Source organism: Acomys minous (genome assembly GCF_964271855.1).
Source record: "Acomys minous genome assembly, chromosome: 1".
Lineage (NCBI taxonomy): Eukaryota > Metazoa > Chordata > Mammalia > Rodentia > Muridae > Acomys > Acomys minous.
The window spans coordinates 86,550,343-86,577,995 of NC_140483.1; the positions used below are offsets into that span (position 1 = coordinate 86,550,343).

General features: G+C 33.4%; 1 protein-coding gene across 6 annotated transcripts in view; it reads right to left on the reverse strand.

The window, feature by feature from the left end:
• CDH19 (cadherin 19) overlaps nt 1-27,653 on the reverse strand; it is an 83,564-nt gene that overhangs the window by 35,989 nt on the left and 19,922 nt on the right. For 4 of the 6 annotated variants that reach the window (XM_084779972.1, XM_084779971.1, XM_084779975.1 and 1 more), the window contains 7 exons: nt 25,818-26,109; nt 17,228-17,320; nt 15,347-15,466; nt 11,200-11,364; nt 8,767-8,948; nt 7,735-7,988; nt 3,737-3,858 (listed from right to left, as the gene is read on the reverse strand). In XM_084779972.1, coding sequence (XP_084636098.1) covers nt 3,737-3,858; nt 7,735-7,988; nt 8,767-8,948; nt 11,200-11,364; nt 15,347-15,466; nt 17,228-17,320; nt 25,818-26,109 — 1,228 coding nt within the window. Of the gene's footprint in view, nt 1-3,736; nt 3,859-7,734; nt 7,989-8,766; nt 8,949-11,199; nt 11,365-15,346; nt 15,467-17,227; nt 17,331-25,817; nt 26,110-27,653 lie in introns of those variants that run through there. The other 2 variants (XM_084779976.1, XM_084779973.1) reach the window with 2 other exon arrangements.

Below are 27,653 nucleotides of genomic sequence, written 5' to 3' on the forward strand. Positions count from 1 at the left end.
GGGGGATTACCTCCCCCTGTATATGTTCATAGCATATCAAGTTTCTTACAGGACCTTTCACCCAAACAAGAAAGAATATACCTTCTTCTCTGCACCCCATGGAACCTTCTCCAAAATTGATCACATCGTAGTTCACAGAGAAAGCCTCAACAGACACAAGAGGATTGAAATAATACCTTGTATCCTATCAGATCATCATGGGCTTAGGCTGCAATTCAACAACAACAGAAATAACAAAAAGCCTACACTTATGTGGAAACTAAACAACTCTCTGCTAAATGACACCTGGGTCAGGGAAGTAATAAAGAAAGAAATCAAGGAGTTTCTGAAATTCAATGAAAATGAAGGCAAATATACTCTTATTTATCACCTTACAAAAAACTAAAGTCATAGTGGACAAAAAACGTCAACATAAACCAGACACACTAAATCTGTTAGAAGAAAAGAAAAAAAAAAGGAAAAGAAAAGCCTTGAAATCATTGGCAGAAGAGACATCTTCCTGAATAGAATGCCAAGAGCTCAGGGATTAAGGTCACCAATTAATAAGTGGGACTTCAAACACTGAAAAGTTTCTGTAAGGCAAAGTACACTGTCAACAGAACAAAGTGACAACATACAGGAAAAAGATCTTCACCAACCCTTTGTTTGATTGAGAGCTAATACTCAAAATATGGAAAGAACTCAAGAAATTATACACCACTAAATCAAACAATCTATATTAAAATGGAGTGCAGAGCTAAACAGCAAATTCTCCAAAAAGGAATAGGAAGTGGCAGAGAAACACTTAAAAAAATGTTCAACATTCCAAGCCATCAGGGAAAAACAAATGAAAACACCTCTTATATTCTACCTTATATATTTGAGAGTGGCTAAGATAACTTAATAGACAGCAGTTCCTGGTTATAAGATGGATAAAGGGGAGCACTCCTCCATGTCTGTGGGAGTGCAAACTTGTACAACTACTTTGGAGATCAATCTGGACCTTTTTCCAAACAATGGGTATAGTTTTCATCTCATGACCCAGCTATTCCACTCCTGAGCATATATCAGAATGATGCCCCACCATACACGAATGACATTTACTCAGCTGTGTTCATAGCAGATTTCTTTGTAATTGTAAGGATCTGGAAAAATCCTTGATAATCCTCAGCTGAAGAATTGATAAATAATATATTGTACATTTTCACAAAATAATACTACTCAATTATTAAAAACAAACAAATCTTGAAATTTGCAGGCAAATGAGTGGAACTAGAAATTATCATCCTTAGCAAGGTACCTCAGACCCAGAAAGACAAAAATGGTGTATGCTCACTTATAAGAGTATATAAGTCACACTATACAGGAGAACCACACTACAATAGGGAGACCTAAAGAACATAAATAACCATAATTATCGACTTAAAAAATCTCTCTAGACCTAAATACATGTTAACCCCTAAACAACTAAGCTTAATTGTAGAACTAAACTATTCGGTCTTCAACCCCATCAGAGACTTGAGAAGTAACAAAATTGATTTTCTGAGCATTCAGTATTTTAGATGCACCAAGATAGGAAAATATTTTCTTCAGTTGCTTTCAAATGCAAATAACCAAAACACTAAGAATGTAACATTTATATAATTCCTGATTGTGTTATAGTTCTTCTTGTTATAGGTAGTTTATTGTATATTTGTGTAGTAATAGAAATGCATATTTAAAAATATTTTAAAGGAAGCTAAATAGCCAGTAGGACATGGGGAAGACGCTTAATTCTCAATCTTCAGGAGAAATAGAATAGACAACAGAAGAGTTTGAAGATAATTTACAGGAGAGGAGGCTACCATTAGCTCCTTGGAAAGTGGGAGATTTAATCCAAAACTGAGCCTTACAGTCAAACTTTGGGGTGAAAAGCATAAAGTCCTATGGAAGAATTAAGGGATAGTAGAACCTGGATGAAATAAGAAGTCCACAAGGAGACCTGTGAAGACACCAAATTCTGGCCTGAGTTGGAGGTTGTGCTGCAGATACTAAGGCACCAACCAACTACCATGCATGGTCCAGACTTAGACCCTCTGCTCTCATGCAGTAGATAGGCATCACTCTCTCTTTCTGGTACCTATAATTCTGGGGAGTAGCAGCTACTTCTGATATGGAGGCTGGTCCCTATTTATTGATCACTTTCCTCTGTGAGGGTGGTATTGTCAGACCACAGAGGAAGAGAATTTTGGTAGTCCAGATGAGACTTGACAGGCTGAGTTAAGATGATAGGAAAGGAGGGCTCCCCCCTTAGGGACTAGTATAACAGGAAATGGGTATGGGGAAAGGAGAGCATGATCAGGAGAAGAAGATCGAGGGGGACTACAACTGGGAAATAATGTGAACCAATTAAAAACAATGAACAAACATGCTAAAATGGCCCTTCAATCTATGTTACATACAAGTATAAGCAAAGAGTTATAAGACAGGCATATGCTTTGAGCCTGCATAAATGGCAAGAGAGTCACAAAAACATTTGTAATTTTCTACAAAATAAATAACAAGAAAGATAGGATATTTCTTATATGTAATTTTAATCTTTTGCTGTTCTATACTATGTTAAATGACTAACTAAAAATAATTATTTGTCAATTTTTATATATCCATTACTATTAGCTTTAATTAATATAATCGATCACATAAATTATTGATTATCAATTTAAAAGGCAACAAGCAAACATAAACTAGTATGATTGCATCTACTTCAATAATTTGAAAAGACGTTATTTGCCTATGTCTGAACAAAAGGAAAAACAAAGGAAGATCTGCAGGCTGCTGATTATTAAATCTGACTGAAAACACAACTTTTGAGCACAATTTTATATGAATTTTTGGTTTTAATATGTATAAGTTACCAAAGCATGCTATTGTAATTCTTCATATTCTACAACATAATCAAAATGAAATAAGAATTACATTCAATGTGCTTTGGAACTAATGTACAAAATTTGTTCTAATACCTCAAGATAAAAAGAGGATGAGGTAGAGACATTTATATTAACTTATCTATATTACACAAATGTATACACAATCTATCCTATTATGGTTAAAACGTGGTAGCACAGGACTTTAATCCCAGCACTTGGGAGATAGAAGCACAGAGATGCCCATGAGTTCAAGGCTAGCCGGGTGTATGAAGTGAATTACAGGACAACCAAGGCAATACAGAGAAACCTTTAAGACAGTAGTCTGCAAAACATTTTGTGGGCAATATATAGTCAGCACCATTATAGTTGTATTTTCAAAAGTATATGATTTTTGGTTGTACATAAGTTTTCCTATAAATATAACATTTAATAAAAACATGGAGAATATATGCTAAAATTTATGAAACACCCATTTATTTTTATTTGCCAATATATGTATATAATGAACAAAATGCATAATGACACATTGCTATATAGCAAATACATTTTACATTTAAAGACATGCATTCATTATATTTTGTGTTTTACTCAACCTTTTCTTTTCATTAAGCTAAAATTGTTAACAAACAAAAACTCAGAACTTAGTATTAAGGTTATGGGAAGCATGAATTACACTAAGAAGATACTAATTTATAATCATATATCCCCCATTTATAAAGCTACATATAAAATTTAAATTTTGATTTGTACAATGTATACAACAATTAAACATATATGAGACTCTAATTTCAAAATTAGGTAATTGTTTGCAAAATATATTTATAGACTGCATTTGGGTAATAAGGACTTACTCATTTCTGTAGCTGTGACACTCAGGTTGTACCAAGCAGTGACCTCCCTATCAAGCAGGTTAATTGTAAATATTGTTCCATTCATATTGATATCAAACATTTTACTTCCAGTGAGATAATATCTGAGCAAAAAGGAAAAAAATAATAACCAAATTGTATTATTTTATAGCAATCCTACATGGGTCACTGACTATACCAGCTCCAAGAGAAATTATTAAGTTCATTCTTTAGAGAGCTAAGGTCATGAAGAATTGTTATCCTAAACTACATTCACACATTTAAGATTATGTGAAGAATAAATACTGTTTAAAACCATAGGTAAGCTGGGCCTGGTGGCACATGCCAGTAATCTCAGCACTCACAGAGGTAGAGGCAGTCCTGTGAATTCCAGAACAGCCATGGATAAATAAAAAGCCCTGTCATCAAAGACATAAAAGACATTAAAAAAAGAAACAAACATGAAACAACAATTGATGAGAAGAAGAACTAGACTTTGAATATAAAATAGAGGATTGTTATAGTAGAATACTTGTATGATTCAAAAGGAACCGGCAAAAGAATTATAATCTTCACTACTAAGAAACATATTTTTGAAAACACAAAATTAAAAAGATTTTTATTTAATCTGAGGTACTACACATGAAAATAAATGACTCTTCTACTCACATCATGAAAAAACTTTAATTAATGAATGACTTGGTTGAATGAAATTGCAAGGGGCATGTTTCATGTAACCAAAGCACAACTAGGTTGTGAATGAAATGTGTGACTGCCAATCTGCTATTGTTTCATTTGAGAAGTAGGTGATTTCCTTAGTACAGTCCTATGTTGTTAGTCTGTATTCAATATCATGGGGATCATTTAAATCAACAAGCTCTACTACATATGAAAATATGCTTATCTATAAAGCTTTAAATCAAACATTTTTGGACACTTAGGCTGTTTCCATGTTCTGGCTATTATGAATAAGGCTTCTATGAACATGGCTGAGCAAATTTTCTTGTTGTGTGCTGGAGCATCTTCTGGGTATATTCCAAGGAGTGGAATAGCTGGGTCTTGAGGAAGCCCTATTGCCAGTTTTCTGAGATAGCACCAGATAGATTTCCAAAGTGGCTGTACTAGTTTGCATTCCCACCAGCAATGAAGGAGTGTTCCTCTCTCCCCACATCCTCGCCAGCATGTAGTGTCGCTTGAAGTTTTGAATTAGCCATTCTGATGGGTGTAAGATGGAATCTCAGAGTTGTTTTGATTTGCATTTCCCTGATGATTAAGGAGGTTGAGCATTTCTTTAAGTGTTTCTCAGCCATTTGATATTCCTCTGTTGAGAATTCTCTGTTTAGTTCCAAGCCCCATTTCTCAATTGGGTTATTTGGTTTGTTGGTGTATAATTTCTTGAGTTCTTTATATATTTTGGATATTAGACCTTTGTCAGATGTAGGGTTGGTGAAGATCTTTTCTCAGTCTGTAGGCTGTCGCTTTGTTCTCTTGACAGTGTCTCCTGCCTTACAGAAGCTTCTCAGCCTCATGACGTCCCATTTATTAATTGTTGACATTAACGCTAAGTGTCCATCAGTAGAAGAATGGATAAAGAAACTGTGATACATATACACTATGGAATACTATTCAGCTATTAATAACAAGGAATACCTGACATTTGTGGATAAATGGATTGAGCTAGAAATGATCATAATGAGTGAGTTAACCCAGAATCAGAAAGACTCAAATGGAATATACTCACTTATATCTGCATATTAGCCCAAGGGGCATGTCCCATGAAAGCCTTCACTTACCAGGAAACTGAAACAGAGGGGAGTCCCCCAATAGAGGGACTCTAGATGAGAGAAGCATGGGAGAATAGCAAAGTAGAAGGATCCAGAGGGTCCTAGAAGCCTACAAGTAGAACATTATGATAGGCAGATTTGGGCCCAGGGGTCCTGCTCAAACTAAGGCACCAGCCAAGGACAATACAGGCCATAAAACTTTAAACCCCTAACCAGATCTAGCCAATGGTCAGAACATTCACCACAGTAGAGTGGAGAGTGGGATATGACTTTCTCACATACTCTGGTGCCTCACCTTTGACCATGTCCCCTGGAGGGGGAGACCTGGTGGCACTCAGAGGAAGGACAGCAGGTTACCAAGAAGAGACTTGATACCCTATGAGCATATACAAGAGGAAGTAATTCCCCTCAGGAATAGTCATAGGAGAGGGAAATAAGGGAAACATGGGAGGGAAGAACGGGAGGGTACAAGGGGTGGGATAACAATTTAGATGTAACAAGAATAAATTAATTTAAAAAAAGGAAAAAAAAGAAATGGAAAAAATCAAACATTTTGATAATAATTTTTAAAAAATAAATTTTTATTACACAACATACTGTCAGAACATGTCCAAAAGACCATTGCATGGTGAACAATGTTTTGAGTAATTGTAAGAGAGGAACAAAGAAAAATAACATAGGACATTTTACTATAGGAGTATTTATTCCAAGGATTGTTCATGGACATGATTTTGTACCCCCAGTGTTAAACATTTACTTTCAATTCATATGACATGTATATTTTTGTTAAATTAATAATAGCTATAGAACCCAATCTAGTTAAAGAATATCCTGAGTGCTATGTTCAGTGTACCATGTGTCTGAATATGTCTGTCTGCCTTGCTTTCATGCTTTCCCAGGTATAATCAGTGGTAAGTGCCAGGCAATGTGTCTAAATTAATCTCTCCTGAAAGTTCTGGGAAGGGGTGCTTTGCTAACACATAGAATGAGCTTGCTGTTATTTATTTCCATGTCTTTATAGGCATGATTCTCCGTTCTCAAAGTGTTCATTGCTATCTTTGTTACTCTTATGAAAAAAAGTGCACTGAAAATGAAGTAAAGTTTTCAATAACATTAGACAGTAGTCTGCCCCAGGTTCACAGACACAGATCTGCATAGTCTGGCAAATGTTGACACACAGCAACACTTACTTCTTTCAGTAAATAAACTTTGAATATTACAAACTGTTTAGATCTACTATCCTTTTATTTGGGTTAAAAATACTGATGATGAATTTGATTAATGTTTTAGAACATACATTCACCTTTTCAAAAAAATCACAACCAGGCAAGTTACAGAACTGTGGAGCCCAGTCCCAATGTATATTTTTACAGAACACTCTCACACCTACTGATGATGGAACATTGATTAAGATGGGCCAGAAAAAATTGAAAGAGAAGAACAGGGAGGAGATTTTGTGATTGTGTTTGCTAATAATGTCAGAAGCTAAAACCATGAAATTTCATCAACATGGCTTCCTAAAGAGGAGATGAACAAGTTCAAGACCAATAGACATACCAAAGTGGATGGGAAAAAATCCAGGTGGCTTCAACTCTACACAAAGAACTTTGGGCTCCTACAGTATTCATAGAGTGGGAGAAATAGTGTTTCCCAGGTAGGACCATATGAATTGGTTTTTCAACCTTAGTCATCAGCTCTGAAAATAATGATTAAACTGTCTTGGCAACAATAACAAAAACGTGTTTATTTTTCTTGATATCACATCCATGGTATATGATATTGTCCTGTCTTACAAATGGTGATTTTTACACACACACACACACACACACACACACACACACACACACACACACAGTCACTTGATTATGGAAGAAACTGGTAGTTTCTACACAAAAGGATTATTTTCTTCCATTTTTTCTTATTTTAAAATATCTTTTGAAATAATTTAATGTCTTCTCAAATATTAACTCAGCAGTTTTCTTAAGCACAAATCAAAAAAGCAGAAGTATTTGCCAGTCTACTATACTAAACAATTATTTCCATTTTGAATTTTACATTTCCAAGTCACAATATTTCTATACATAAAGTCATCTATCTATCTATATACATATATATGTTTCTATATATTATTCTATAATATATATGTTCTATATATTATTCTAACCTATTCAGTCACTTATTAACACAATGCTAATATAAATAATTATAAACACTTACCTTATAGGAGATTGCCTTCGATCTGGGTCAACGGCAGAGACTGTCCCCACAACTGTTCCATATGGCTTTTCTTCAGGAATTTCAAATATGTAATATGGTAAGAGGAAAATAGGAGGCTCATCCTCATCTTCTACTTGAATTTTAATGTAGGTTGTAGAGGTATTAAGATGGGCAGGTGCAAGTTCTTCATCAACATGGCGATTTCTAACTTTAGCTCTAATTCCATAGTGGCTCTGGTGTTCAAAATCAACTTTCTACAAAGAAGTGCATTGTGTCAGAAAAATAATTCCAATAAAGCAAGGTTTTACATAAAACATTAACCTTTTCATGTCTCAATTTTTTCATCTAGTTATGATTTTAATGTATGCAAATTCATTTACTATAATCATTTATCAGGCATCAAAATTATAATTTGTTTACACTTCAGCTATAAGCTTATTTGAAATAAATATAGTTTAAATTAGAAAGAAAATTTACTTTTATGGCTTAAATATTTTAGGAAATTGGTATTACTTTCTTGTTTGTGATGTACTTTTCTTTCAAATTATTCTTCATTTGAAATTCTTTTTAATTTAAACATATAAAATTTAAAAACCCTTATAAAGCTCATTCTCCATAGTTGTGGGAAGAGTGAGAAAGGCCTCTGACATGAAGTCTGATGTCCCCTGATTTGATCACTTTCCTTTGGTGAGCAGGCCCAGAGGGCACACAGAGGAATGGGAAGCAGGCTATCCAGTTGAGACCTGATAGGCTGTGGTCATGTGTTCAACGAGTTCCCTATCTCAGAGGTCTAGGGGATGGGAAGAGTGTGGAAGAGGAAGGGAAGGATGGAATGGGAAGATACATGAAAAGGGATAACAATTAGCATGTAATCTGAATAAATTATAATAAATTAAAATTTAAGCCATGCTACATATTATGTTCCAGTTCAAATATTAGTGAAGCAAAAGACAAGCATCAACCTTAAATAATTACATGTATTTGATCAGATATTGCACTATTTATTAATTTAAATAAGTAAAATGTATGTACCTTTTTTAGTATTACTATTCCTTCCTGGGTCTCATTGTCAATGATGATGCCAAATGTTTGTGAATCATCTTCAATTGTATAGTCCATTTCTGCATTCTCATCTATGTCATCATCATATGCCATAATTTTTCCCAAAGATGTTCCATTGGGTGCAGATTCAGATACAGTGAAACGGTAGAAACCTTTACAAGCATAATGCCAGATATTTTGTTTAAGTTTTAACATATGAAACTCCAACTTTCCATAGAATATGATCTTGAAAATGTAGAAAATAATAGCTATAATCTCTGCAAGTGCTTGGGTGTCATTGTACAATTGTTTTACATGTTTGTTAATGTAGTATGCATTCATAATTCATATGAAGCTTTTGGATATAATAATCTCAGATTATTAAAGTTTTGGTGAAAGAAATAGAAGATACAAATCAATGGCTGAAAATCTTTAACAAAATTGTTTTCCTTTAGTGATGTTAATGAGATGTGTCCATGAGTGTCTGGGCATGTGATGCTTGTTTCTATGTGTCTGTATGAAGTATTTGTGAATGTGTGTGTGTGTGTGTGTGTGTGTGTGTGTGTGTGTGTGTTTGTGTGTGTGTGTGTGCATGTGTGTGAATGTGTGTGTTTGCATGAGACGTGGTGTGATGTATTCATGCACATATGCAAATTTACTCACAGACTGTTGAGAACAAGAGCTTCTAGAAACATGGCAGAGTGAGAAATTAGACTTGAAATGTATTTTGCAAAATATAGTATAAATTAGACCATCATTTTTTCATATAATACAGTTTTACACTGATTAATTCAATAAGTTTTATTTCAATCAATTCAGAAAATAAGATTTCTTCATGGGCAATATTGGTCCTGAATTTATTTACTGGGATGGGAAATATGTAAGAAAAAGACATTTGGAGGATATTTCATATTACAACATGAATTTTACAACATATGGCACATCTTAAAATGGTACAGCATATACAAAATAAGAAGTTCCATTATATTCTAATATCATCAATGTTATATAGGCTATATATGTCTTTTTAAATTACTGAACAATATCATTATATAGTACATAACTTTCTTTTGTTAGGATAGAAGATTTGATACATCTGGGATATGAAGATATTTGGTGAGTATATTTATGTCTACAATCTTTAGATATAGGAATTTTGTACAGAATTACACTACACTTTAAATCGACTGTGACTATCAACATAATAAAACCATGAGTGACGCCAAGCTTGAAAGTTCAACTTTTCCATGTCTATTGATTGGTAACCCAAAACAGCTTAACAACTAGGTAAAATGTCACCCTGTCATTGCAAGTAAAACTACATAGAGAAAATTGCAAAAAGAATCACTTCTGAGGAATGTGGAAAGCTGAGCAAGAGCTGAACAGGGAATAAAATAATAATTTTCCTAAGTGCTATAACTCAGTATGTATTCTCCACATTAGGAAGACTGAGACAGAAAAGTATCCATGAGTTGGAAGAAATCATCCCCTACGTAGTGAGACCAGGCTTAAAAATACAAAAAACAGAACAAAGTAACAAAGAAAAGACAAACATTACAAAATAAAAAGACCTGTAAAAAGCTTAAAAGTATAAAAAACGCCAAAATAATGGCACTTTCATTTCTGCAAATCGGTAATCAATGTCTAGGAAATTATGCTGTGGTTGATGAATATGTCTTATAGTCTCTTCATTCTTTGTCTACTGCTTACCAATTTTTCTTTTAGTATTATACTTGATAATTGAACATTCTTTTAAATTTATTTTTGGTCCTATGTGAAATTAACTGAGAAATAGGAAAAAAAATTAAACTTCACATGATTTAATGTATACAAGAAATGGTTACAGAAAAATTATTTTTCTTTTGCTAGAAAAATTAAAACTTAAATTTCTTGTTAAATTATTCAGAAATGCAAAAGAACTCCAAAAATGTAGTCATGTCAATTTATTTTGATTTTATGAATGTCTTTCTTGAAATAACTGAAATAACCAAACTTGCAGATAGAACTAAACTTTGACACAAAGACTTAACCATGTCTCATTTAGTGTGCCACTCTTATCACAAGAGCCTATTAAAATAGGAATAGAGGCAAAATTTTTATGTATAGAAATGTCATCATGAGAAATATTCAGTCCACTAGATGCTTCTGAGATGTGCGGTCAGTCAAAAATTAGCAGGCATCCTTAGGATTTAATATGGTTTCCCAGCTAACAGCCCTCAAGGAATCTGAGTCTGTTACTAGGTAGAAGACCACTGAACAATGTGAACATTATAAGGAATGAAGAGGATTACACCTACTAGTCATAGGAAATGCCCCGTGTATTTTGATTATAGCTTAGTGATCTCTGTGTAGAGTGTAGACTTTAATCTGTGCATATTCAAATGACATAAAATACAATGGAAACTGAAGACAGATTCTACTTACTTTCTTTGAATATTGGCTTGTTGTCATTAATGTCTGACAGCTTAATTGATACAGTTGTTGTTGCAGACAGGGCTCCAGACTGACCAAGCATGTCCTTGGCTTGAATTATTACACAGTATGTATCCTGCAACTCTCTGTCCATTTTGGAAGATATCCTTATGACTCCTTTTTAAAAAAGTAACACAACCACAGTTATTATTACCGATCACCTCTTCCTAGCTAACTGCTTAATCATTCAAAAATGTAATCCTCATTTTCATATGCTAGCTACTAACATAGCAATATGCAATAATAGTAAAATTAAGCAAAAGGTTTTTCAACAATTCTTATCAAATCACTAAATATGACTATACTTTTAATGCAAAAGGATATCAGGTGTCATCTATGTATTGTAGAAGCCTCAATTTCCTCTCAACCTAAGAATGAATATCTTTTATACTTTCTCCATCACTAAGAATGACAGTCTAATCTATTCTGCCCTTTGACCAGCACTTGGGTCATCATCCTCTGTTCAGCAAATTGTTCCTTAAGAAGAAAGTCTGAAATTATGCAAACATTCTCTTTCTCATTTTAACTTTTACATTCAATTGAAAATTACTGGCTGATTAAACATAGTCAATCAGTACTTATTGATATCTATATGTTTATTAGATAGCTGTAAATACCATGATGTAAAAGCCTATGTTTATGAATTTTAAATAGTTTTTATTATTTACAATTTCACAGGAACAAACTTTGAAAACTACATTATGTGATATAATGCCAAAGACAAAATCAGAGTTCTACAAAGAAGAGTATATGATAGAAGGACTTATATCCTGATATTTTAAGATTAGTAAAATAAACAATAGTACATGAAGGAAAAAGTGCATGGAAAGGAGTAAATTATTTGTTATTGTAGGAGTACAAACTGTTTCAGCCACTGTGGAGATTGGAGTGGAGTTTCCTCCTGAACTTGGGAATCAATATCTATACTGTTCTTAAATGTATGTACAACAAGAATCTAAAACAGAGGAACTTGCTTATTCATCTTCACTGATGTCTTATTCATAATAACCAGAAATTAGAACTATCTTCTATTGACTGAAGAGTAAACAATGAAACTACATTTGGATAATTTTTATTTAGATATATAGAAACTATAAAATTTTCATAAAAGGGATAGAATTGCGTGGAAAGTCCTAGGCAAGATAACCCAGACTCCAAAAGAAAATATAATGTTATCTGTTATATGAGAATGTTAAGCTTTCAAGGTGACCACTACAATACAAATAATCACAGAGGTTAGTTACCTAGTAAATGGTTATTGTGGAGGAGAGGATCTCTTAAAAAAGAGAAAATATCATGTAGTTTTGCAGATAGATGAAGCAGGAACTAGAAGTGAAAGATTAAATAAGGAAGATAATTGGAAAGAAGGATAATTTACTAGCACCAAAACATTTGAAATCCAAGTGGAAAGAAGCTTCCTAAAACATATATATATATATCAACCAAAAGAATCTAAATGGAAGCTCCTGTAACACTAGAGAAAATGCTGCAAGAAAAATCTTGAGTTTTGTTTAGGGATTTAATACTGTTAAGTCACTGACCCCTATATAACACAGCCTTTTACAAGGATGTGGGTTGCTCTCTACAATCTTATGTTAAGGTCATTTTACTGTTAAAGGCCTAAGTAAATGCTTTATCTCTAATGACTAGTTTTCATGTGGTAGAAGTTAATTTGCATAATACCACAAGAGAAAGTTACTAAATAGTATTATTTAGCTAAAAACTCTATAACGTACAATAGTAACTTGAATGCAAGGTATATGGATGCAATGGTAGTATAAATGTTGTGGGAATAACCAAAGACCTTTTATAATTATACTTAAGGGCCCCTTCATGAGATGGAGCCCATACTTACCATTGCCAAAGGAGCCAAAAACCTGAGGCTAGATAGGCCATAAGGATAGAAGAAAAGCTACTGATGTTATTTGGATAAAAGAACACAGCAATGAAACTAAATGACATATTGATATTTCTATAGATCAGTGCCTTGCTAAAAATTCATCAAATATGTTTCTTCTTGCACTAAGTGGGAAATAACACAGAGATCTACAACACAGACAATGTCTAGAAGAGACTTTAGAACCATCAGTTGTAAATGGATGTCTTCACCAAACCACTTTCCTCAAGGCTTAAGTTCTAGACAGAAGAGGTTGTGTAGAATTTGAAACAGCCAGAGGTTTTGGATGGAAGAATTCAAGGAGACTGTGTCTTTTAGACACCACAAGACTGAGGCACATATGAACTCTCAGAGACCATTGCAATATGCATCACACCTGTACCAGTAAAAGAAGATAGGTACCATGCTGAGAGAAAAAAGTAGACACAGGGTTTCAACACAACCCAAGAAAGTAATTGCAGTTGATACCTACTGGCAAAGGGCAAATCTGATTTTCTTCTAGTGGTGCATTACTGTGAATATTAAAATAGAGACTTGATACACTTTGAGCATATACAGGGGAAAGAGGTCCCTCTCAGTCACAGACATACAGGAAGGGAGTAAAGGGAAAATGGGAGGGAGGGAAGAATGGGAGGATACAAGGGATGGGATAACAATTGAGATGTAATATGAATAAATTAATGAAATATATTAAAAAATAAAATAAAATAAAATATGAAACAAACTCTATGGAAGCTCAAGCAGCCAACATAAAGATACAAACACACACACACACACACACACACACACACACACACACACACACACACAGGGGGCATGTAAGGGTAAAGCAAAAGACACATATGAACTCTGTTAGCTCAGTAATCAAGGTAGGAGTTTCTGAGAGGGGTTGAGAAAGGAGAATCATGGTCAAAATACATTAATAGAAAACATTGATATATAGCCATGGTTACAAGGAGAAACCCTGTCTAAAAAAAAAAAAACTTAAAACAAGAAAGAAAATATTAGTGCAATTAAAATTTATTAAAATGAAATAAAACAAGATCTCTCTTGCATAATAACTTAGAAAATCTGGCTGTTACCACCCCAATAATACAAAACATCATATTCCATTAACTTTTTAACCTCAAGAAACCTTGATAAAGACTGACATAAGCGACTCCCAAATGAATGGAAAAATTAAGTAATTAACAAAACAAATTATATTTAAATTTTTTAAAGCATTTTTGTGTTTTAATAATAAACAGAGGTTTGTCCTTTTGCCTACTTGCAAAATTTGGTAATAATTAGTTACGGTGTCAAATATTTAAAGCCTATACTTTTTGAAGAGGAAGATCTGTAATGTCTTGCCTTTTGTTTGGAACATAATAATTAATATTCTTAAACAAGTTGAGTCATATACATATTATGTAGTAAATGGATATATCTACAATTTATAATAAAGTTCAGAGCTTCTTTCCAGCATGTGTGAAGCCATGGGTTCAATCACTTTACAATAGTAACTAACTGTATTATTATATACTTCAAAAGAAGAAGCATGAGAATTCCCCTTATTTAAACGATATTTAAGTGATTGAGTCAAACTAGAGGTACAACAATCTTTTTGTATCAATCAAAATTCTTTTAATTTTCCTTAAGTTATAAAAATGACATAAAATCATCATGTCTTGAAATAAAATATAAAGAAAACAATATGCAAAGCACACAGCTCTGTTTGACGGCACTATATTACTTTGTGATACTACACATAAAATATTATACAGTAAATCTTAGACATCTATAGAGGAATGCAAATGTATCTTTGTGGATTTTAGCTTCAAGTCTGTGATGTTTAATGAACGTGGGAACTTTTAAGCTGCTTTCATTCTTTTAGTATATGACATCTGTTTAATTTTCTGTAATTTGTCTCCACATATTATACGTTTTCTTATGATATTTTATATCACACATTTAGATATGTGGGGCCCCATGGTCCTTGCTTAGTTGATATAGTTTTCTGCTATATAGATAGGGAAAATTCAGTCTTTGAATCATAGAAACAATGTATATGGTATTAATGATCATTACGAATTGGGATCCAATGATTTTGAAACATGGCATTTACTATTGACATGTTTATAACCAGATAATTCGTGCTGATATTTTTTCTTTTGAAAACCATAAAAGATTGCAATTTTATATTTTTATTAAATTAACAAATACCCGTTGTTGGTTCAACAGAAAAATATGCTTGGCCTTGTTCTAAGTTATACAGAATCCGAGCATGATATCCAGTTGTAGGATCATCATCATCACTGGCCGTCACCTTGATCACAAATGTTCCTAAAAAGAAATGATATATTAACTGGAGATTCAGACTTTTATCGTATTCAATAATGAAATCCATTCACTAAAAGAAACACAATAATCATATTAAATGAAATAATGTTCTTCCATTTTTGAATGACAAACATAGTAGGTAACACACAAAATTATCATCATATATACACATATATAACAAAAAAGTGGTAAATTATGCAGTTTGGTATATTTTATCTTAATTCTTAATCATATTTTCCAGATATTAGCTTTAAAGATTATCAGTCTAGAAGCACCAAAAATATGATGTCCTTTTCTATATTTTTGCATTTCCAAATATTTTTAACTTTGAAAATAATTTTTACATTCTCCTCTAGTTAAGCATAAGCCATATCAGTCATACATAATTGGATAATTTACAATGAGGAAACTAATGTATCCTTCAGTGAAAATGATCATTTGTTTGAGAGACTTCCCTGAAAATAATAGTTAAATACAAACAAATTGACATTTGTTTCCTGATAAGAAATTATTATTTCCTACCTTTACATTTACAAGGATGGAAGGGTTATGTCATTATATACATAGGTATCATTTATGTATATAAGGGTATGGTTTATATCACACATGTTTTTATTATGTGTAAATGTGTATGATATAATATCTAAAAATATGTTAACATGGATCCTGGCTAGATTCCCCACAAATTTGAGCTATTTTCCTAGCTAAATTGAATGAAAATTCAGTATAGAAGTTAATACTGGATTGATACTCTATGATTCCAATGGTTCTACTCTACAAATGTCATGTTTGGCCTAAAATTTGAAAATGTATACATATGGATTAATTTTAAGTGAACAATTAGTGAAAAAACACTTCTAAAATTAATTTTTATTTGGATAAAACTTCTTAGAATATAAAATAGTAAAAATTGACTTTGTAATTCCATCAGTGATCAATTTTAATATAGTTTTGAATTCTTTTATGAGATTATAATACAATGAAATAATTTTATCTTCCCTTTCCTTCCTCTGAATTTTCCTTCCCTTGCTCTCCTTCAAATTATTGTCCATTTTATTTAATTATTGAGTCTCTCTCTCTCTCTCTCTCTCTCTCTCTCTCTCTCTCTCTCTCTCTGTCAATAGTGATTACATTTTTTGTGGAGTATGAACATAATTTTTCTAAATAAAAAAAAATACAATTCTGTGCCTACTATGGTTTTAACTTTGTTCTATTTCTCAAAAAGCAATACTATGGATTTACAAGAAAATGATGACTGATTGACAACTGTTGTAAAATAGAATTACATCTTAGTGTTTATATATTGAATCCTTACCACTATCATTAAATGCTTTTGTGAAAGTAAATGTCATAAAATATTAGAATATATCCATATTATCACATTATTTGCACAAAAACCTATTATGTCAATGGTACAACATGTAAAATTATACTAGGTTTTTCAGAGAAATGTATAGCTTATTTTTCTTTGGAAACTGATTAAATTATTTCATTTTTATATCACAGGTGAGATTATTATAATTAAATTAAAATGTGATGATTGATACATAGGCTAAATAATTATCAACACAAGTGATCCAAATTGGTGGCAACCAACAAACACAGTATCTGATCTGCAGAATAGAAACTAGGGGCCTGGCTCAGAAGTACAGTCCACAAGACCTGAAGAGCCCTTGGTGAAAGGGGACCACACACTGAAGAATACAGGTGTGTTTATCCTCGGGCCATCCTACTGTCCCTGTCCCCAAGAGTCCAGATGCATACCTGCAGGAGAGCTGCAGCTGCACTCTGTTTCATGGACTTGGTATCTGGGACTGGACAGTCTGTGGTGAAGCATCAGTGTCTGGAGCTGCTGGCCTAGGGAAAACTCAGAAAAACAGGGGAATCTGACTTCAGACAGCCTGGTCAACCAACAGAAAGCCCCAGGTGCCTGCAAGCACGAGGGAGCAATATTCAAAGCTCAGCACAGCCTGGCAGGCCATGCTTTTTTTCTCTCCTTCTCTAACTGATATGAAGTCAGAATCTGCTGGCACAGGCAGAGCAAAGAGTGTGGGTCTGGGATAGATCTTACCTCAGATCACCTTGCCACTCCACAGAGGGACCAATAGCCCACACAGGGGCCCAAGTAGCTGTGGCCATGATCTTTAGCTACAGCTCCATAGCCACACTCTCAGGTCAACTGATAAGGCAGCACAGTTTGAACTGATCAGGCAGAAACCTAGCCAGTTGCTGCAGCATACTGTTCCCACATACTTGGGCAGAACTGAACCACTCTGAACTGAACAGCAAAAGCCTACCCAGCCTCCACAGATCAGCATGGGATCCTATGCTCTTAGGGTGGACAGAACCATCCTGAGGGGATCTGACAGAAACCTGCCCAGCATCCCCAAACAAGGGAGTTGTTCCCTCAAGCTCAGACAGAATCTAGTCAGCCGCCACGACCCATCAGGTGTTCCTGTACTCAGACTAGACTGAACTGGTCTGGACAGATGAGGCTGAAACGTAGAAAACTGCTACACTTTAGGGCAGTATCTGTTCTTTTAGGCAAGACTCAACCTAGCCGCCCATGGCCTGGCTTATTTAGGCAGAAGCCTAGCCAACTGCAACAAGCCAGCAAGGATACCAGCACTCTGTGGTAGACTGAGCCAAAGCTCCCAAAGGCCCATTGCATGAGGTGAGGGTTTTCAAAGCTCAAGCAAAGCCAGGAAATCTAGCTTTATCTACACTACCTCAAAGTTATGAATGGGCTGGAAAGCATCAGCACCTGCTTCTGCTGACTCAGTGGTGAGCCCAGTGTGAGGAGCAAAGTTTCTTAGAGGAGAAACCAGGTCACCTGCCTGGTCAAGGGAAGGGTTTCCTGATCCCCACTTGACCTATAGAAACTCACAGATGAAGTGCTCTCAAAGACCAGTGAAGGACAAGAGAAACTACCTCCCAGTGTCAGAGACAGCAAAATGAATACAGGCCAGCATGAAAACACAAACCACAAAAACCAAAACAATATGCCATCACCAGATCACAGCAAAGCAAAGAATTCAATCCTGAGGACTCAAACACAATAAAACACAAAACAATGACCTCAAAGCCCCCGTAATTAAAATTATAATGGAGGAAACAAACAAAATCTATAAACAAATGCAGGAAGATGCAGCCAAGAAGATTGAAGACATTAAAGAGACATATAGAGAGGCACTGTAAGAAATTCAGGAAATTTTAAACAATCAGATGAAAGAAATCAATAAAACAGTTCAAGATCTGAGGATGAAAATAGAAACAAAGATAAAAGCAAAGAGAGAAGAAAGCTGGGAAGAAGAGAACTTTGAGAAGAAAGCAGATAAAGCAGGTAATATTCTCTAACAGAATTCAAAAGTTGGAAGAAAGAAACTCAGGAGTAGAAGACACAATTGTAAAACTTGAGCAACCATCAAAAAATGTTAAATCTGAAAAATTATTGACTCAAAACATCGAAGAAATCAAGGATACAATGAAACGACAAAACCTCAGGAAAATACACATTAAGGAAGGATAAGATGCCTTGCTAAGAGGCCCAGAAAATATCTTTAAAAAAATCATAGAAGAAACTTTTACCAATTCAAACAGGGAGATGCCTAAAAACATACAAGATGCCTACAGAACACCAAATAGAATAGACCAGAAAAGAAAATCCTCCTGCCATATAATAATAAAAACACAAAATGTACAGAACAAAGAAAAATATTAAAGCCAGAAAGGGAAAAATACCGAGTAACATATCAGCAAGCCTATCAGAATTATACTCAACTTCTCACCAGAGAGCAGAAAAGGCATAAGGACCTGGACAGAGGTCCTGCAAACCTTAAGAGATCACAGATACAAGTCCAGGCTATTATACCCAGAGAAACTTTCAAGACATTGCATGACAAAAACAAAGACACATAGAACCTATCCTCAAATCTGGCCCTGCAGATGTTACTAGAAGGAAAACTCTAATCAAAAGTGAAAAATGACAAAAAATAACAAGAAATAGATAACTTCACTGTTGCAAAACATAACCAAACAAACACTCTACTGTAAGTAACAGAAAAATCAAGAGACATAACAGTCACTGGTCATTAATATCTCTCAACATAATTGGTCTTATTTCTATTTTAAAAAGGCACAAACTGAATGGAAGAATAAACAAGACCCAACATTCTTCCAAATTCAAGAAACATATATCAACCACAATGGTAGATATTACCTCTAGGTAACAGTCTATAAAAAGTTATTCCAAACAAATGGACACAAGAAGCAAGCTTGTGTACCAAATATAATTTCTAATAAAAATATTTTCAACCAAAATTAATCGAGAGAGATGAGGAAGGAAACTTCATACTCATCAAAGGAAAAATCAATCAAGATGAATTCACAATTCTATACATCTATGCCCCCAATAAAAGGACACTCACATTTATAAAAGAAATATTAGGAAAGCCTAAACCACACATTGATCCCCTCACATTGATAATGGGATACTTAAACACCACACTTTCACCAAAGGTTACGTAAATGAAACAGAAACTAAACAGAAATAATGGCACTAATTGAAGTCATGAATCAAATGGATCTAAGAGATATCTACAGAACTTTTCACCCAAACAAACTCAGGGACTAGACAAGGCTGTCTTCTTTTTCCCTATCTCTTCAATATAGTTCTTGAAGTTCTGGCCAGAAAAATAAGACAACAAACTGAAATCAAGGGGATCCACACAAGAAAGAAAGAAGTCAAATTTTCCCTATTCTCAGATGATATGACTGTGTATATGAGTTGCCCCCAATACTCCACCAGAGAACTCCAACAGCTGACAAACACCTTCAGCACAGTAGCTGGATATAAAATTAACTAAAAAAGTCAGTAGCCCTCCTGTATACAATTGACAATCATGGTGAGAAAGAAATTAGGGAAACGACACACTTCATAATAACCACAATCAATATAAAGTATATAGGAGTTACTCTAACCTAGCAAAGGGAAAGAATTGTTTGAAAGTATTTCAAATCTCTGAAGAAGGGGATTGAAGATGACATCAGAAGTTGGTAAGATCTCGCTTGTTTATGCATGAGTAGAATTAAAATAGTAAAAATAGCCATCTTACCAAACGCTATTTAAAGTTCAATGCATTTCCTATTAAAATACCTACACAATTTTTAAAGACATTGAGAGATTAATTCTTTTTCATATAGAAAAAACCCCTAGAATAGATAAATTAATCCAGTGCAAAAAAAGATCCTCCAAAACAATCTCTATACCTGATCTCAAGCTGTATTATAGAATAACAGTAAGTAAGACAGCATAGTACTTGCATAGCAATAGAATGGTTGACCAATGTGATTGGGTCAATGACTCAAAAGAAACTCTACACAGATATGGACACTTGATGTTTGACAAAGTAGTCAAATCTGTTCAGTGGAAAAAGGATAAAATCTTCAACAAATTGTGCTGGTCTAACTGGATGTCTACATGTAGGAAACTGCACGTATATCCATATTTATCACCATGCACAAAACTCATGTCCAAGTGGATTAAAGACCTCAACAAAAAAACAGATACACTAAATCTGTTGGAAGAAAAATTGAGGAAGATCCTTGACTCATTTGCACAGGAGACAACTTCCTGACCAGAACTCCAAAAGCACAGGCTCTCAGGTCAACAATTAATAGATGGTACTTCATGAGACTGAGAGGCTTCTGTAATGCAGAAGACACTGTCAACAGAACAAAGTGACAGCCTACAGATGGGTAAAATATCTTCAACAACCTATACCTGACAGAGGACTTATATCCAAATTATATAAAGAGCTCAAGAAATTAAACACCACCAAACCAGAGACTCCAGTTAAGAAATGGGCCCCAGAACTAAACAAAGAATTCTCAACAGGGGAACATTGAATGGATAAGGAAAACTTAAAGACATGCTCAGTGTCCGTACTATCACATAAATGTAAATCAAAACGGCTCTGAGATTCCATCTTACACCCATCAGAATGGCTAAGTTAAAAAACTCAAGTGACAACACATGCTGATGAGGTTGTGGAGAAAAGGGAACACTCCTTCATTGCTGGTGGGAGTCCAAAATCATACAATGGCTCTGAAAATCAATCTGGTGCTTTCTCAGAAAACTGCCTGTAGTGCTACGTCAATAGCCAGCTATTTCACTCCTGGGAATATACCTGAAAGATTCTCCACCACACAACAAGGACATAAGCTCAAACATGGCTTATTTGTAATAGCCAGAACACGGAAACAACCTAGATGTCCCTCAGTTGAAGAATGGATAAAGAAACTGTGATACATTTACACTATGTAAAACTACCTATTAAAAACTAGGAAATCCTGATATTTACAGGCAAATGAACGGAACTAGTATTGTTTACCCTAAGTGAGTTAACCCAAACCAAGAAAGATACATATGGTATATACTCACTTATAATTGGACACTAGCCCAACAGAGATGTCACATGAAAATCTTCATTTAGCTGGAGATTGGGGTAGATATAGGTATTTTCTTTTAAGACTCCAGGTCAGAGAGGAAAGGGAAAATAGAGAAATAGAAGGATCCAGAGGGTCCTAAAAAGCTACAAGAAGACAATTACGGATTGTGGATCTGTACTCAGGGGCCTTTGTTCAAACTATTGTACTAACCAAGGACAATGCATACAGTAAACCTAAAACCCCTATCCAGATCTGTTCAATGGACAGGACATTCTCCCCACTTGTGTGGGGACCATAGACTGACTCTGACATGACCTCTGGTATCCCTTATTCGACCAATTCCCCCTGGATGGTGGGACCTGGTGGCACTCAGAGGATGAGTAAGCAGGCTACCTGGATGAGACTTGAAAGCCTGTGATCATATGGATTGGGAGGATGTCCCCTTCTGTCACAGACTTATCGAAGGGGAATAGGATACAAGAGGGAGGGAGGGGAAATGGGAAGATACAAGTAAGGGCATAACAAATTAGATGTAATCTGAATAAATTACTTAAATAAAAGTTAAAAATGAATTATCAAAAATGTCATGATTGTATAGAATTAGAGAAAATATGTATAGTATATGTACAATTTTGTATTAATCATTGTATTTGAGGAAATGCTACAAGTTTATACTCTATAAGCTACATAAAATTTGATGACTAGGAGAATCATTAGTGCCAGAATCAATAACAGAATTTCTTAATGTATCAAGTTTATTCTATAAGAACTGGATATAACCTAGTTTAAGGAAATTGTAACTTTGTCAATGTGGATTTATTTGACATTAATGATCACTGAAGAGTTTTATTGAAGAATGAATAACTTCCACCCAACTATAAATTTTAGTGTCTAATACAGAACCATATTGGCTTGTGGTGTGACAGCTCCCACAGTGTGGTTTATCTTCTCATAATGATATGAAGCAACCAAACACAAAAATAGAAAAGTGTGATAAATTTTTACATGCACACTAGTCACTACGGCCATAGGGAATTCAGCAATCTATAAGTATAGCAGTATATAATTAATGTGTATATTTATTATGGAGCACCTCAATAAACATATGTGCTACTATTTGTTTTGTTGTTGATTGCTGTGATTCAACCATGTATTCCAAAATGGCATTTAATATGTAAATATTTTCTTTGTTTGAAACAATTCAATATTCAAAGTAAGAGAATTTTTTCTATATTACAGGTCTGCATTGTGTTACATGACAATTACTTTGTGTTTTGAAATAATGCCTAACCTGTCCAGATTGGCCTGGAAATCTTGGTGTAGAGTATGATGGACTTGAACTAATGGACATGTACTTGTCTCTGTCTCATGAGTGATATGTTTGAAGGTCTGCACCAATCTACCCAGCCATTGATATTCCAAATGTGAAATTCTGTTATATCTGTCTTTAATAAGTAAAGTCAACAAAGTGTCATTCACAAGTCATCTTATGCTTTCATAATAAAATCATCACGATGAAGATGTAAGTAAAAATAGTATTAGTGTATCTTCTGCTTTGAAAGATTTGGAAGGTTCTATTTACTTTTTAAGTGCATAAGAATGTAGATAAAGATTTTTCTACTAGAAATATTAATTTATTTAAGATGAAACATACAGTATTTCTATGTTGAAATATTTTCCCTATTATAGAAGGGTTCCTGCCCATAAGTAAGGTACAAATTTCATTTTATGTGAATTAATTTTTTTGTTTTGTTTTGACCATACATATACCTGTGCAATAATCAAGTACCTGGTACCCCTGAAAGATAGAATAGGATATCATAATGCACTTAGTGTTAGAATGCTATGAGCTCCTATGTGTATAGATTATGGAATCAAAATCAAGTCTTTTCAAAGAATAGCCAGTTCTTTAACACCTGACCATTCCTTCTTGTCCAAAATAATCTATTTCTAATTTCCTGCCTCTCTTTGACATAATAGTTATGTGGAAACTGAGAGGCATCATTAAAAAAGGAAGGTGATTAAAAGAAATCATTATTAAGGTCAATCACAATGATATATAAATGAATATTCAACATCAGCTAGAAAATATTTCCAAATGATGATTTACTAATTTCTAGAAATTTTGTGTAGAAAGGAGAAAAAAACTAGTCCAGTGTAACTAATAAACACACACACACACACACACACACACACACACACACACACACACAAGTGTAGCTACGGTCCACTTAAAGCACAAGCTTGAAAAAAATTTCAAATGTATATATGATTTTGAAAACCCTGTATGTTACTAAAGGAAGTGAGTGGTTAATAAATAAAATGTGTGAAAGATTAAAAGCATCACATTGTACCATAATTAGGAGTTAAGATGTTTTTAAGTCTAGATAGATGTTATAGGTTTATAAAAATGAGATATGATAGATACTGTTTTCCATTCAGAATTTTAGGTGCAACAAGATAGAAAAAAATGCTTTCTTCAAGTTTGCATAGTACAAATAGCCAAAATATTATGAATGTAACTTTTATATAATTCCTGATTTGTTTCAGGTTCTCTTTGCTGTGTTCTTTCTTTTTCTAGTTCTTTTAATATATATTAAAAGAATATATATTCTTTTATATATATATATATATGTATATGTATATATGTGTGTGTGTGTGTATATATATATATATATGTATATGTATATATATATATGTATATGTATATATGTGTGTGTGTGTATAATATAAAGGTATATGTAAAAAATAAAAAAGTAGTATATTCAAGTTGTGATCATTATGGAGTACATGAATACTTAATAATCCACCAGAAACACGTTTGTTTAGCTATAAAAATGCTTAACTTATTGGAATATAGAATACATTTTAACAAAATTTGTTTTCATATGCATGCAACTAAATTTCTTTATGTATACAGAATTATGTTACAGAATGTTACTATTAATTTGTAATTGGTATGTAAAAAGTGCAGAATCATAAAATAATAAAATTGGATATGTATTTCATAATCAATATATAATTATGTAAATTTTCTACAAATAAACTTCAAAATATGTTGGTGTAATTTATTATCAATTAAAGCATATTTATCATTTAAAAAGATGTTTAAATTAAATAAATAAATCTGTATATTATTTTTCAAATTTAGACTGATGTAATAAATGAACTTATTCATAATCGTAACTTCCCGTGATTGCAAAGATAGTTTTCATCTTCAAAATAGTTGATTACTTTATTCAATTGCAATCATTTCTTCTTCATTCGCTATATTTAAGATTTTAATGGCAATAACATCAAAAAGCAACTTGAAATAAGCAAAACTGTATGTAAATGTTCTAGCATTCTTTGAATTTTGTATTTCTTGACTTTGATGTCTATAGTAGTTTTGTTGTATAAATTATTTTCATTAATTCATCAAGTATATATTATGGAATTTATTAATCAAATGCATAAATCTAAACTCTTAAACATAATTTTAATAATGAAAATATCTATACAGTACAGAATACAAATGGGAAGAATGAGATATTTTACCTCAATTCTACTTGTAAGTGCAAGTTTAAAATAAAATTCATTTCAGATATAAATGCAAAGGCCAGCATTACATATAAATAATGTCATATTTGATATATAAAATGTATGTAAGAAGTGCAAAGAACTGAGTGAACAATAAATAAAATATTAACTACATAGAGTTCATTAGACAGTAGTTACAATTTTTCTTCTAATTGCATCTTATAAAATGTTACTATATTATGTAATTTTTCAAATATTTTACTTAAAATTTTGTCAAAAGAAGAATTATTATGGATGTAGAAAAACATACTACAAAATATATACTCAGAATTTTACATCAATTCTCTTTGTTAGTAAAACTCTGACATAAATTAATATGCTATACCTTCTGGAGACATCTCAGGTACAGTGGCCTCATAAGGTTCATCTAGGAATCTTGGTTCATTGTCATTGATATCCAAAACTCTGATGACAAATTCAGACTCAGGTTCCACAGCCTTTCCAGTAGTGGTGTCTATTACCTGAGCTCTCAGAATGTAGAGAGATTGTTGTTCTCTATCGAGCTTCCTTATGGCAAATATGTCACCTGTCTGTTCATCAATGCTGAAGCTCCCAGAACCAGTCTCGAGTAGCTTGTACTGGAAAGAGTTGTTTCCATTGTCTAACTCAGATCTGAGCTGTAAGTGTAAAGATAATCAATTTAGTTTTCAGACATATAAAAAATAATTTTGATATTTGTTATTTTCATCTATTTCAAACAGTATCAGGTGAATAATTCTACAATATTCTTTTTTGCATCAATGTCTTGGAGCTTGATCTGTGATGTGTGATTTCCATGTGCTATAATCAGTATCAAGTGAATACTTTTATATAATATTTCTCTCTTTCTTTCTCTCTTTCTTTCTTTCTCTCTCTCTTTCTTTCTTTCTTTTTTTTTTTCTTTCTTTCTTTCTTGTTCCCTTGACTGTGCTGGAGATAGCTCTGCAGAGCAACTTGGCTGCAACCTCAGAAATCTACCTGACTTTCCAATCTGAATGCTAGGATTAAAGCTGTGTGCCATCAAACTTAATCACCTTGTGAGTTTTCATTATATCAACTGAGGGAAAAAGGAAAGAAAGGAGGAAGAAAGGAAGTAAATGGAGGAAGGAATTGAGGGATAAATGAAGGGAGGAAGAGAATCCGGAGAGAGGTAGGGAGAAAAGGAGAAAGTTAAAACCTTAAAATTACGAAACTCATCTATGAGTGCCATGGCTCATATCCGTGATCTCAGCAATCAGGGAGGCAGAGGTAGGTAGATGTCTATCATTTTGAAGCCAGCCTTGTCTACAAAGAAAATTCAGGAGTAGCTAGGCTACACAGAGAATCCTGTCTCAGAAAAAAAAAAAGCAAAGAAAGAAAGAAAAGATATTCAGCAGAAAACAATAGCATAGCTTATACAATCAATTTATTGCTTTACTCAGTATCATGTCTATATGATGAAATGGAGAACCTACCAAACAACCTGACTTTCTGGCTGTAACTCTTTTATTTGATATAATTAACTCTTTATAAAGTGACATTTACTATGTCATAGGCTAAGAAAATAATGGACATAAACTTACATATCAGTCAAAGTATCAACTTATAAAATAATTTAAATTATATAATTTTGGTAATGTGAAAATTTATTCAATAACAGATAGCAGAGAAGTTAGATTTAGAGACAAACAAATATATTATGCATCTATTTCTAAAATTATTTCCAAAAATCATTGTGCTGGGTGTTTTAGGGCTGTATATTGCTCAAAATATTTTATTGATTGTTGGTTTGCCTTATGGTATCCCGAGATTCAAGTTATATTAAACCCTGCCTATTGGGCACTCAGTTATGATATATGCTTTATTAAGAAAAATATATTTTACAAAGTAATTAAATATTGTCATGTTGGCAAGTCTGTAAAACTGTAAAATATTACCTAATTGAACTTAATGAGTTCCCTTCTTTTAACAGTCATCAAATTTGGAGCATCCCCGCTACATCTTATTCTTACTAGTTGTTCAATTACAAACATCTGTATTTATGATTACTTTCCTTTTTTATAAAAATTTATTTGCATGATTCACAGGCACACGTTATCATTTAGAAAAGCAGGTTAATATGTCCTAGTATTTTCAGTGATTAAAAGTCTTTTCTTTTTATTCAGTGGATTTTTATTTGGTTCTCAGAACCTTCAAAGTGGCT